Source organism: Panthera pardus, unplaced genomic scaffold, assembly GCF_024362965.1.
Source record: "Panthera pardus isolate Hobbes unplaced genomic scaffold, ASM2436296v1 HiC_scaffold_269, whole genome shotgun sequence".
Lineage (NCBI taxonomy): Eukaryota > Metazoa > Chordata > Mammalia > Carnivora > Felidae > Panthera > Panthera pardus.
The window spans coordinates 87,798-101,043 of NW_026526842.1; the positions used below are offsets into that span (position 1 = coordinate 87,798).

The 13,246-nt window shown below is 35.3% G+C and overlaps 1 protein-coding gene across 1 annotated transcript in view; it reads right to left on the reverse strand.

The window, feature by feature from the left end:
• EFCAB13 (EF-hand calcium binding domain 13) overlaps positions 1–13,246 on the reverse strand; it is a 99,388-nt gene that overhangs the window by 69,092 nt on the left and 17,050 nt on the right. The window contains exons 4-7 of the mRNA XM_053891235.1: positions 12,791–12,921; positions 11,912–11,994; positions 9,689–9,832; positions 862–936 (exon numbers count right to left, since the gene is read on the reverse strand). Of these exons, the coding sequence (XP_053747210.1) occupies positions 862–936; positions 9,689–9,832; positions 11,912–11,994; positions 12,791–12,921 (433 nt within the window). The remainder of the gene's footprint in view (positions 1–861; positions 937–9,688; positions 9,833–11,911; positions 11,995–12,790; positions 12,922–13,246) is intronic.

Consider the following 13,246-nt stretch of genomic DNA (forward strand, 5'->3'; position numbering starts at 1 on the left):
AATACAGGCTGATTGACAGAAATATATAATCCCAAGGACAGATCATAGGAATTTGATCTTGCCTAATGGCAAAACCAAGGAACTGGTTTTTGTTTTGATTTGTTTTAACCCAAAGAACTGTTAAAATTAGGTCACAAACCCTAGAGATCTCAGAATATTGGAAGCACTGTTTCTATCAGTAACATGAATATTTCTTCCAATCACTTTCTTTGCTATTTATAGGAGTGTAAACTAAAAGTTGTTAGGAGATCCATCAGTGTCGGAAATTTTTAGGGAGAAATGCAAGCAGATTCCAAAGAGAGCAAAGAAAGTACTATTCACAATGGAGAAGAAAACAGATATGAGATTTCAAAGGGAAAAAAAGAAAAAAACACATGAACAAAGAAAGGCCTGGAAACAAGAATGAAATTGGCATGTATAGACATTTGTGTCTATAACTGGAGCATGGGGTTCTTGCCTGGAAAAGATTCTACCAAGAGGAAAGTGGCAAGAAAAATTATAAGGGGGTGAGGATGTCAAGCATAAGGGTTTGGACCACATTCATTTCATCACAGGAAAAGCATCTAAATTTTTGAGCAGGAGAATGATATGACAAAAATCGTGTGTTAAGAAAATCTAGCAGTTGCATGCAGGAATAAGTGGAGATTATGGATAGAAAATTAGGATACTAATTGGGGTGGACAGGTTTTTAGTGCCTTTTATGAAATAACTCGTGTCTAATTTTTCTCAACCTAGGCTACAGGGGAAAAAACTATGTAAGAGATCTGAAAAAAACATAAATTCATATAACCATCCCACCCTAAAATCAGTGACAATCAAAATCATTCTTTTCTGCAATTTTGAAGAATCATTTTTTTTTACCTGGATCCTGGGAGACCAAATAACAAACATCATTCACAGTCTTAAGGAAATCTGAAAAATCCAGCATTCCATTAACTATAATAATGGTTCAGAAACAGAAGGAAAAAAACTGCATTAGCAAACTCATTAAGAACATAAGATAAAAATGCAAACTAAAAATGTGAATAGAATTAACTGATAGTCTAGAGGAGCATTAACATTAAATATAGAATGTAAAAAGAAAACCTATCATAAAAACATAATTACACATTTTAATTATATAGTAAATAGTGCCCAGCAATAATCAAAATGATATAGATTAGAATTTAAGATACTGCAATATTCTTTACTCAAAGCTCTAATTTTTATACTTGTCATTAGGTGCAAAAAAATCATGCAATTTGTCAATTTTACATATATAATGGTTTTACCTGAAAAGAATAGGACTGATTTCATCGTGTTCTAGCTAAGACCCTCTATACCAGTGGTTTTAGGGGAGATTACAGATCCAGATGAGACTCTAATGAAAGCTTTGCCTCAAATCATTCCATCTCCTTCTCTCCTCTCCTCCTTTCTTCTCTCTCTCTCTCTCTCTCTCTCATTACACACACACACACACACACACACACACACAAAATGCATTAAACAAATGCACAAAATATTGCACAATATTAAAATCTTCATCCAAAAAATCATCTCATTTATCACGCAAAAAGTAATGCCTATTTATTAAAAGAAAGAAAGAAATCTAAATTGTACAAATGAAAATTTCAGTAAGAAATTATTGCTTGGTTTGAGTGAGAAGTTGAAATTATGGAGCTTTTTTTTCTGCATGTTAATGCACAGGTCATCTCTGATGAGCAGCTAGAGCTGAAAATCCAGATTTACAAAGTGTGACAAAACACAGAATCAGGATTCTTCTGCCTCATTTTCTAGACAAGCATAGATCTGTGTCAAGCAACATCTTAATTTTTCAAGATTCTTCAAGTTAAATAACTCTAATGTCATTTTCCTCTTCATATAGTAAATGAGGCCAATTTTGAAAGGGTTTATCTGTGTTTGGAAGAAACTTATTATAAATTTACATTTTAAATTAATGTAATCTGAACAAAGTAACTTATAAAAGAACATTTCAGTGCTTCTGGTGGTCTGCAGGCTTCTACGTTCAGAGAAATTGACAAGGCTTAGTTGTTCTCATTTCTAAACCACAGAAACACTTTCTGGATTGGAAAATTTGTCAAGTTGTCTACCTCAAAAATTTTTTTTCAGTGTAATAACTTGAGAGTGGTTTCTCCTTTCCTTCAAAGAAACAATGAAACATTTGTGCAAATTTCAATCAATTATTTTGATTTGTTTTCTGACTTCTATGTGACTTAGGTTTAAACAAAAACCTTATAGATAAAACATCAAGAGCACAATCCATACAAGAAATAGTTGTAGACTAGACTTCTTCAGAAGTATGAACTTAAGTTGAAAGATATTCTTCAAAAATTGGGGTGGCTGGGTGGCTCAGCTGGTCAAATTCCGACTCTTGATTTTGGCTCAGGTCATGATCTCACAGTTGGTGAGTTCAAGCCCCGCATAGGGCTCTGTGCTGACAGGGCAGAGCCTGCTTGGGATTCTCTTTCCTCTCTATTCCTCCCTTGCCTGTGCTCTCTCTCACATATCCAGTAAAGGACTCGTATTCAGAATATATACATTCAAAATGCAATAGTAGGAACACAAACACATTTTCAATGGGCATAAGATATACAGGTAGCAAAAAAAGCACATGAAGATATATTCAAAATCATTTGATCATTCAGGAAATGTAAATTAAAACCACAATGAGAAAACACCATACATCTATTAGAATGACAATTTTTAAAGGCTCACCAATTCCAGGATTGACAAGGATGAGAAGCATCTGAAACTGTCATAAATTGTTCATAACAATGTAAAATAATTCAGCTGCTTTGCAAGCACAGTTTAGCAGTTTCTAAAAAATTCAAATATACCTACCATATGACCCAGTTATCCTACCATCAGGTATTTACCCAAGATAAGTGAAAGTATATGACTACACAAAGACACATAAATGAATGTTTACACCAGCTTTATTTGTAATAGCCAAAAACTAGAAGCAATCCAAACATCATCAATTAATGAATGGATGAACAAATCATGGTACATCCATAAGAGAGAACGCTGCTTAGCAATAAAAAGAAATAAACCTGATATGTACCAAAGCATAGATGAATCTCAGTATAATTAAGCTGAGTGAAAGAAATCAAACTAAAAAAATGAGTACTTACTGCATGATATCATTTATATAAAGTTCTAGAAAATACAAACAATCTGTAGTGACAGAAGCAGGTTAGTGTTTGCTTGGGAAGTAGTGAGGGGGGGTTGTGGAAAGAGAATGGGGGCTTACAAAGGGGTATAATGGGATTGAGTTTTCACAAGTATATACATATGTAGAAATTTTCAAATTGTATACTTTAAATATGTCAAGTATATACCTCAATAAAACTATAAAATATGCAGATAATTTAAAATCCATTGGAATAGCCAATTCCAAAAACAGTACAGAGGTTTTGTCTAAAAATTAAAAACAGAACTATCATATCATCCAGCAAGCTCACTTTTGGATATATACCCAAAGGAAATAAAAGCACTGTCTCAAAGAGCTATGTGCACTTCAAACATTGCAGCATTATGCACAATAGCCAAGAAATGGAAACAGCCTAAATGCTCACCAACAGATGAATAAAGAAAATGTAACCTCTATGTATATGACATATTCTGGAGGGTGGAGGGAATGGGCAGATGTTTGTCAAAGGATACAAACTTTAGGTATAAGATGAACAAGTTCTGGGAATCTGATGTACAGCATGGTGACTATAGTTAATAATACTATATTGTATCTTTGAAATTTGCTGAGAGACTATATCCTAAGAGAGTAGTGTTCTCATCACACACAAAAAAGGTAACTATGTGAGGTGATGGAGATGTTCTTTACTTGATAGCTGGTAATCATTTCACAATGTATATGTATATCAAATCATTATGTTGTACACTTTAAATATATGCAATTTATATTTGTCAATTATATCTCAATAAAGCTGGACAAGATAACATGACTTGACATAAACCATGTTCCTATAGGTATATGCATATCCTATGACCCAGCTTCTTCATTTCTAGAAATCTATCCTATAAAAATATTTACACAAATGTGCAAGAATTGATGAACAAGGATGCTCTTTATAGCATTATTTGTAATAGCAAAAATTTTAGAGGTAACTTCACCATTAATCAATATGAGACCAATTAAAATGTATATAACAAATATCCAGGAAAAATACCTACCAAATTATTAAGTGTGTACTATGAAGAATTGTAGGGAAAGATTGAGGTGAAGAGATAATTTTCGTTTTGTAATTTGTAAACTTCTTTAAGCTAAAAATACTAACTTAAAACAAAAAAACCTTTATATTCAGTTATTAAACTTTTTCTTGTATTTGCAATTTTTACCAAGATATTCAATATAGGTCTACATTTTTTCAATGTAAAAATTAAGGAATAAAAATTTAAACTAACATATGTTATCTAAAATTGTTTGTATGGACACTAATAATGAAGCAGCAGAAAGAGAAATTAAGAAAACAATCCCATGTACAATGGCACCAAAAATAATAAAATACCAAGAATAAACTTAAGCAAGGAGGTGAAAGATCTGTACTCAGAAAACTATAAAACATTGATGAAAGAATGTGAAGATAACACAAACAAATGGAAAGACATTCCGGGCTCACGAATTAGAAGAATATTGTTAAAATATCCATACTACCCAAAGCAATCTACAAATGTAATGCAATCCCTATCAAAATACCAACAGCATTTCACAGAACTAGAACTAACAATCCTAAAATTTGTATGGAAACAGAAATGACTCCAAATAGCCAAAACAACCTTCAAAAATAAAAAGAAAGCTGGAGGTATCATAATTCCAGATTTCAAGTTATATTACAAAGCAGTAGTAATCAAAACAGTGTGGTACTGGCACAAAAATAGACACATAGATCAATGGAACAGAATAGAAAACACAGAAGTAAACATACAGTTAAATGGCCAATTAATCTTCAACAAAGGAGACAAGAATATGCATTTGGAAAAGAGAGTCCCTTCAACAAACGGTGTTGGGAAAACTGGACAGCAACATGCAACAGAATGAAACTGGACCACTTTCTTACACTATACACAAAAGTTCAAAATGGACTAAGAACTTAAATGTTAGACCTAAAACCATAAAAATCCTAATAGAGAGCAGAGGCAGTAATTTCTCTGACATCAGCCATAGCAACATCTTTTTAGATACATCTCCTGAGGCAAGGGAAACAAAAGTAAAAATAAACTACTGGGATTACCACAGAATAAAAAGCTTTGGTACAGCAAAGGAAACAACCAATAAAACTAAACAATAACCTACTGAATGGGATAAGATGTTTGCAAATGACATACCCAATAAAGGGTTAGTATCCAAAATATATAAAGAACCTATATAATTCAACACCAGAAAAACAAATAATCCATTTTAAATGGGCAGAAGACAGGAACAGACATTTCTTCAAAGAAGACCTACATATGGCCAACAGACACATGAAAAGGTGTTCAACATCACTCATCATCAGGGAAATGCAAATCAAAACCACAATGAGATATCACCTCACACCTATCAAAATGGCTAAATTTAAAAACACAAGAAAAAACAAGTGTTAGCAATGATGTAGAAAAAAAAAAGGAACCCTTGTGCATTGTTGGTGGGAATGCAAACTGGTGTAGCCACTGTGGAATACAGTATGGAGATTCCTCAAAAAATGAAAACTACCATATGATCCAGTAATCGCACCTCTGGGAATTTACCCAAAGAATACATAAACATTAATTCATAGGTATATAGGCATCCCTATGTTTATTGCAGCATTACTTAAAATAGCCAAATTATGGGAGCAGTCCAAATGTCCATCGATAGATGAATGAAGATGTGGTGTGTGTGTGTGTGTGTGTGTGTATATATATATACACACACACACACACACACACACACACACACACACACACACAATGGAATATTATTCAGCCATAAAAGGAATTAAATCTTGCCATTTGCAAAAACATGGATGGAGCTAGGGAGTATAATGCTGAGTGAAATAAGCCAGTCAGAGAAACACAAATAGCATATGATTTTACTCACATGTAGAATTTATGAAACAAAACAAATGAACAAAGTGGTGGGGGGCGGGGGTGGGGAACAGGACAAACCAACAAACATACTCTTAACTATAGAGAACAAACTGGGGGTTACCAGAGGGAAAGTGGATGAGGGGATGGATGAAATAGGTGAAGGGGATGAAAAGTATACTTATCTTGATGAGCACTGTGTAATATAGGGAATTGCTGAATCACTATATTGTACACCTGAAACTAATACAACACTGTATGCTAACTAACTGGAATTAAAATAAAATAAAAACAAATAAAGTAAAATAGGTTGTATGGCTTTGGAGTAGACTTTTATCTTTCTGTCCCTCAGTTTCCCCAACGGTAAATCCAGGTAATTGGAAGAAACTCCATCTGAAGTCTTGAAATCTAAAGTTCTAAAGATTTATTGCTTTGAATTTCTTTTTTTTTTTTTTAATTTTTTTTTCAACGTTTTTTATTTATTTTGGGGACAGAGAGAGACAGAGCATGAACGGGGGAGGGGCAGAGAGAGAGGGAGACACAGAATGGGAAACAGGCTCCAGGCTCCGAGCCATCAGTCCAGAGCCTGACGCAGGGCTCGAACTCACAGACCGCGAGATCGTGACCTGGCTGAAGTCGGACGCTCAACCGACTGCGCCACCCAGGTGCCCCTGAATTTCTAATAACAGTATTACTTAAAAGCCTTAAAATGTTCACAGCCTTTGACCTAGCAATTTCAATTTTAGTAACCTATCTTTTGCCTGATGAGATAAAGAGAAAAAACCCAGCTTATAACAGCAAAAATATTAGAAATAACATATTTATTTAGATTATTTGTTATATAGCTTATTTTTCAAAACAATTTGTTTTTGTGCTTTGATCTGTTCCACAGAATAATTCACAGCTGCCAAAAGCCAAGCTCTCCAACCAGCCTGATGGCAGGGCCCGGGCGGTGGACGGATCGGGACTGCATGGTGGCGCACCGACAGCGAAGCTTCTCGTACTCCTGCTTTTATGTAATTTGGCCTTAGCATTGGTCAGGGAAGCCCCCCTACCAATGAAAGTACCTGGGGATTTGTCGGTTGGGGAATTGCCCATGACAGGCCCCCTGGGAAAAGGACCACGGGGGAAAGAAATAAGATTCCGCAGGGAAATTATGCGGGCCTATATCCAGCCCTTGCCACCCCCTGTAAAGACTCCCCTACCTAAAGGAAGGATAGCCCCATATATTTCCCAGCCAGGGAGGGGGACAAATGGATTTGAAATCCCCACCCTGGCAACAAAGGAATGTATCTATGGATACAAATTACTCCAACCCCTAGGCCCACTTGGCCCCCAGGAGGCATTCCAGATGATAACTGGACCTGGTGGGTTAAGGTACAGAATGGTTCATTAGTTCCTAGGTATACACTGTCTCCCTGGGAGCGCATAAGGCGTGGGTTCCCAGGGCCCTCTTGGCTCCCTCCTGGCACCCCGGACCAAAGCGAATAACTTTTGTTCCTTATACGCAAATGGTTCAAAGAAACAATTAAGAAGTCATGTCCCTGTAAATGTTCCACTTGAGGTGTTGAGAGATAGATGACCTTTCATGAAAATAGCAAAGCAAATGCTTTATAGACTATAAATAAACATAGATACATAATGAAAATAATATGAAGAAATTAATCAATTTCTTGTAACGTTACAAGAAAATAACCATGTTGTCCCTTAATGGGTGATTACACAAAGGAACATTTTTAGAATTAGGTAAAGCCAAGAAACATAGATGACGCACGCTACAAGGAAATTGCTAACAAACATAATGCCACGTTTGCCGCAATAAAGCGGCCAGTCTAACACACTGTTGTTGTCCGTGTCCATTTGTTATTTTCGCCGACACCGTGAATCCTTCAGGAACCCCAGGACCTGCTGGGGCTGGACCCTGGCACACAGCCATTTAAAAAGGCAGTGTTGGGGTGCCTGGGTGGCTCAGTCGGTTAAGCGTCCAACCTCGGCTCAGGTCATGATCTTGCGGTTTGTGAGTTCGAGCCCCACGCCGGGCTCTGTGCTGACAGCTCAGAGCCTGGAGCCTGCTTCTGCTTCTGTGTCTCCCACTCTCTCTGCCCCTCCCCCACTCATGCTCTGTCTCTCTCTCAAAAATGAATAAATGTTATTAAACATTTAAAAAGGCAGTGTGGATCTGTATTTATTTACATGGAAAGTTGCCTAACATATAAAGTTAATAGAAAAAGGTAACAAAATTGTATGCATGTGAGTCAACATATATTTTTTCTAATTATGTGTTTATGCATATGTATATACCACAGTTACACACATACACGCACACACATGCTTAGAAAAATCCTAGAAAAATATATGTAAAAATACCAAAGTTCAGCTCTGGGTAGTGGGATTACACATAAGTTTTATTTTCTCCTTTCTATTCTCCTATGCTTTCAGAGAATAAAGTTATTTCCACTTTGAATAATTATTTTAATAATAAATCTCCAAAAAATTATATGTCAAGAGAATTAACATATGGATAAATAAACATGTCAGAAAAAATAGAGTTGCTTTTTAGTCTTTCTAAAAGTTAGATTTATATTTATTATTTTATTTTTGTACCCTCTGAAAGTTGTGCACAGTAGACACTCAAAAAATGTTGGGGTGACTCGGATAGATAGACGAATGCACGCTATTGTAACTTGTCAATTCCTGTTAGGTTGCTAAGTAACATTCTATTGGTGGTCCATTTGACTCCTAGTATTCTCCATCTACAAATTTTTTATAATAACCAATCCACATCTTTTATTTGAGTAGCTTGATGCTTTTAACCTCAGAGTATTACTGTGTCATTGTGGGTATTAAGTTTATTTTATTTCTGACCAATCCTTCAACTTATCTATACCATTTTTATTCTAAACTTATCTCTCCTCCTTAATAAGCTTGGAATGATCTGTAAATGTAATCAGTTCTCTATTTATTATTTACTTCTTTAAGTATTGGACACTGACAACAAAAGAACAATTACTTTTCCAGAGGTTTTAAAATAAAATTATTAGGATTTTGATTTGCATTTTTTTGACTACTGAGGATGGAAAATATTTTTATATGATTATTGGCTACATATATTTTCTTTTATGTGATATTCTTATCCATGTGTCTTACTCACTTTTCTATTCCATTGTTTGTTACTAATTTGTATGAGTTCTTTACACATTCTGAAAACTAATCACTAGTCACTTCTGTGAATTGCAAATATTTCCAAGTTCATAACTTGTCTTTTTACTTTAAAGTGTCTTTTGATAAATAAAAGTTCTTAATTTTAACATAAATATATTAATCTGGTCTTTTATACTCAAACACTTTTGCCTTAAGAAATCTTCCCTATCGTATGCAAGTAGCAAAAATTAAAAGTCTAAAAATATCAGATGTTGATGAAAGTATGTCATAATCCAATCTAGTAATCAACCAATCCAATTGTACCGGAGGCCCAATTTTTTAATATTATCGTAAATGTGCAAAAAAAGTTTTTAGAACATATTATAAAGCTTAGCTTTCCTATGATTTGTAATTAATCTGACCAACATAGAACTTACATCCATGTTTGCAAACCTTAAACTAATAATGAAAACACAAAACTTACCATCAATATCAACAGTCTTTAGTGCCTTTTGCATTTCCGAATCACTTATAAAAATCTTCAAGGTGTGATGGATCATTGGCAGATCATTCACATAAATTTTACCACTTTGAATTTTGCTAAAAATTTTACAGGCCTTCTGAAGTGCTAAATACACACGACAAAACGGTTAATTAATTCAAACGAATAATTATCGTCAACCCCGCTACACTCTCTCCCAATGAAAAAAACAACAATGATCAGTAAAGGAAGAAAGAGGAGCAAGTCTTTGTGTTCTAATTCTTTGCTTTAAAATCAATCTCATGATTTCTTTAGGTATGTCTAGAGTTAATGACCTCCAAGTCTACAAGTTTCCTAAACAACTCTCAGAAACTGAGAAAAGTCATGCAAAGCTCACATAGCAAAGGCAGTCACCATTTTCCCTGGGAATGTTTAAATCCTTCTTCCATGCTCCCATATCACTTGGTACATATCTCAGACAAAGCTATTGGTATTGTGATTGCTTGCATGTCAATATCCCTCACTCAACTATCAGGCTCTAGGGGGCAAGATTTTTCATTCTTCAAGTGCCAGTGTCTACTTCAGAACAGATCCTCAAAAAATGTCTGTTGAATTAAACTGAATTTAGTTCAGTGGGTACTACCCTTAGTTTTCAGAAAAAGAGGTGCTAGATGACAGTGCTAAATACCAGAGAAAGACTAACATATTGATAACAATGTGTTTTTTTTAATGTTTACTTATTCTTGAGAGAGAGAGAGAAACAGAGTGCAAGCTGGGGAGGGGCAGAGAGAGAGCGGGAGACACAGAGTCTGAAGCAGGCTCCAGGCTCTGAGCTGTCAGAACAACCTATGTGAGGCTCGAACCCATGAACTGCAAAATCATGACCAGGGCCGAAGTTGGACGCTTAACCGACTGAGCCACCCAGGCGCCCCACGATGGCTTTAATAACAGGAGTTTTAGTAGAGTATTAGGGGTGGAAACCAGGTTTCAGTGAAATAGGAAGTAAATAAATAATTAAGGAAACCAACTCTTTCAAGAAGCTTCTTTGAAAAACATAGAGTATAATATTGACACAGTCCCTGAGGAAGCATAAGAAAATTCAATGAAAGAAAATTAAGAGTGAAGGGATTAGTGACATGAAAGGGACTCTTCTCCAATGAGAAAATAGGGAAGGCTATGGATGTTGTTTACAATCCTAACAGTTCTCCTCATGAGGAAAACTTTTTTTCCTTTTTTTCTGTATCTATATGAGATGATGGATATTAATTAAACTTACTGTGGTAATCATCTCACAACATATGTAAGTCAAGTCATTATGCTATACACCTTAAACTTACACAGTGCTACATCTTAATTATATCCCAATAAAACTGGAGGATAAAAGATGTCTGGGGCACATGGGTGAGTCAGTTGATTAAGCATCCAACTGCAGCTCAGGTCATAATCTCGTGGTTCGTGAGTTCAAGCCCCACATTGGGCTGTGTGCTGACAGCTCAGAGCCTGGAGCCTGCTTACGATTCTGTGTCTCCCTCTCTCTCTGCCCCTCCCCTGCTCACGTTCTGTCTGTCTGTCTCTCTCTCTCAAACATAAATAAACATCAAAAATTAAAAAAAAAAAGAAAAGATGCCTAACATAGGGGCACCTGGCTGGCTCAGTTAGTAGAACACGCAACTTCTGATCTCAGGGTTGTGAGTTTAAGGCCCACGTTGAGCACAGAGATTACTTATGAAAAAAAAAATAAAAAGATGCCTAATATGATGATCAGAAAGGAAAAATATGCTAAATGACTCCATAAATATAAAGGAGAGGCCCAAGATACGGGAGAGTTCAGTGTCAAGAAGTGAAGGGGGAAAAAAAAGAAGTGAAGGGTACTATGTACCAAGAACTAAGTCCTAGTAAAATCAGTGACTCTAGTGCTTACTAATATATTCATTGGATGTAATATTCACACTTTTTTCCCAAAATATTTTAACTAAAATAAGCACATATGTTACATTTTGCCTATCAATATAACAGAAGATATTTCTAAAAAAAGACATTTATGAATCCTTATTTTACCTAGTTTGCTTATGCTTACTCACAGACTACAGCATTTGTCACATCATGTAATATTAGTTGATATCATATGCCATTAGGAGTAAAGAAAGCGACACTAATCACTGAAACAATTTCTAAAATGTACACAATCAGGTAATTTATTCAAGAAGTTCTAGAATCTATTATTACCGCTTAATTCTTGTGAGTGTAAGTGTCCTTGAGGTACTTCATTATATGATGTCTTGCAGAGGCTAGAAACCATTTCCCTTTTCCTGTCAAAGAAACAGCCACATTAGAAAGCAGCACAAAAACGAAACAAAACACCACACACACAAAATATTTATGCCATTTTTCCATTAAAATATTAGCAAGCCTATCAACAGTTTGAGATTCTCCAGTCTCTTACTCCATAAAAACCTTTGTTAAAAGACCATCCAAGTGATAGTGAATTATATACTCTTCATCCCAGAATTCCCACCTTGCTTCTTTTAGACATCTCTCTATGGAGCAGAATTTACCCTGGTCAGTAAGCAGTGCCCATGATTCACTATCCTTTGGCTGTCGTCCAATTTTTGCTACTCTTAATTCAAGTCACAGCAAATTTTATAGAAAGTTATTATAGAAAGGAAAAACAAGAGTATCTTTAAATAGCAAAGAATCCCAGATTCCACAACCTGTCAGTAAAAATTTTTTGAAAAGATGATTTATCTAATCACCTAACATGTAAATAACTCAAATCATAGAATGTTAGTGTTAGAAGAAATCTCAAGGGTCCGTCTAGTACAAGATTCTTGTACAGATGTGGAGACTGAGGCCCAGAGATATAAAGTGAATTGTACAAGAGCCTAAGCTAGCAAGTGAGGTCAATAAGGACCCAACGTTAAGTTTTTGAATTCCACATACAGTGATCTTAGCTCTACGCCACCCTCCCTAGAGCATAGTCTTAGTTTGCACAAACTATTTTGCATACTTTATGTGGAAATGATAGATGATTCTGAAAAGAAAAACCCAAATCTTAATGCAACATTTAAGGGGAAAAAAAAAAAAAAACAACAATGATTTAAATACCGAATAATTGAGGAAGATGTACAAAGGGGTGATAAAGTCTTGTGAACACTGTACTGATTCGGAAACTTGAGTGAAGACCTTTCTTTCTTAGTCATCTTCTCCTTCAACAGCTTCACTGAGGAAGAGGCAATCTAGAGCCAAATGCAGGAATGTTGGTGCCTGAGATCACACTGGTAAACCAGCATTACTGGAAAATAAACCTCTTAAAAAGATAGCTAATCATATCTGGGTTCCTCACTGATGTAAAATTGCTTTTTGTAATGGAATTAGAGTTTACATACACTAAAATTTTAAATAAACTATAGAATTTTTTTTGCAGAGTCATGTTTTTCTAAGTATGCAACTAAACCACCTTATTAATGTCGTGTCAATTTAAAATAGTGGATTTCACAAAGCAGGGCAAATCTATGGTATAGTGAAGAGAAGACCACCAGATTCTAGGCTACATATATGGGC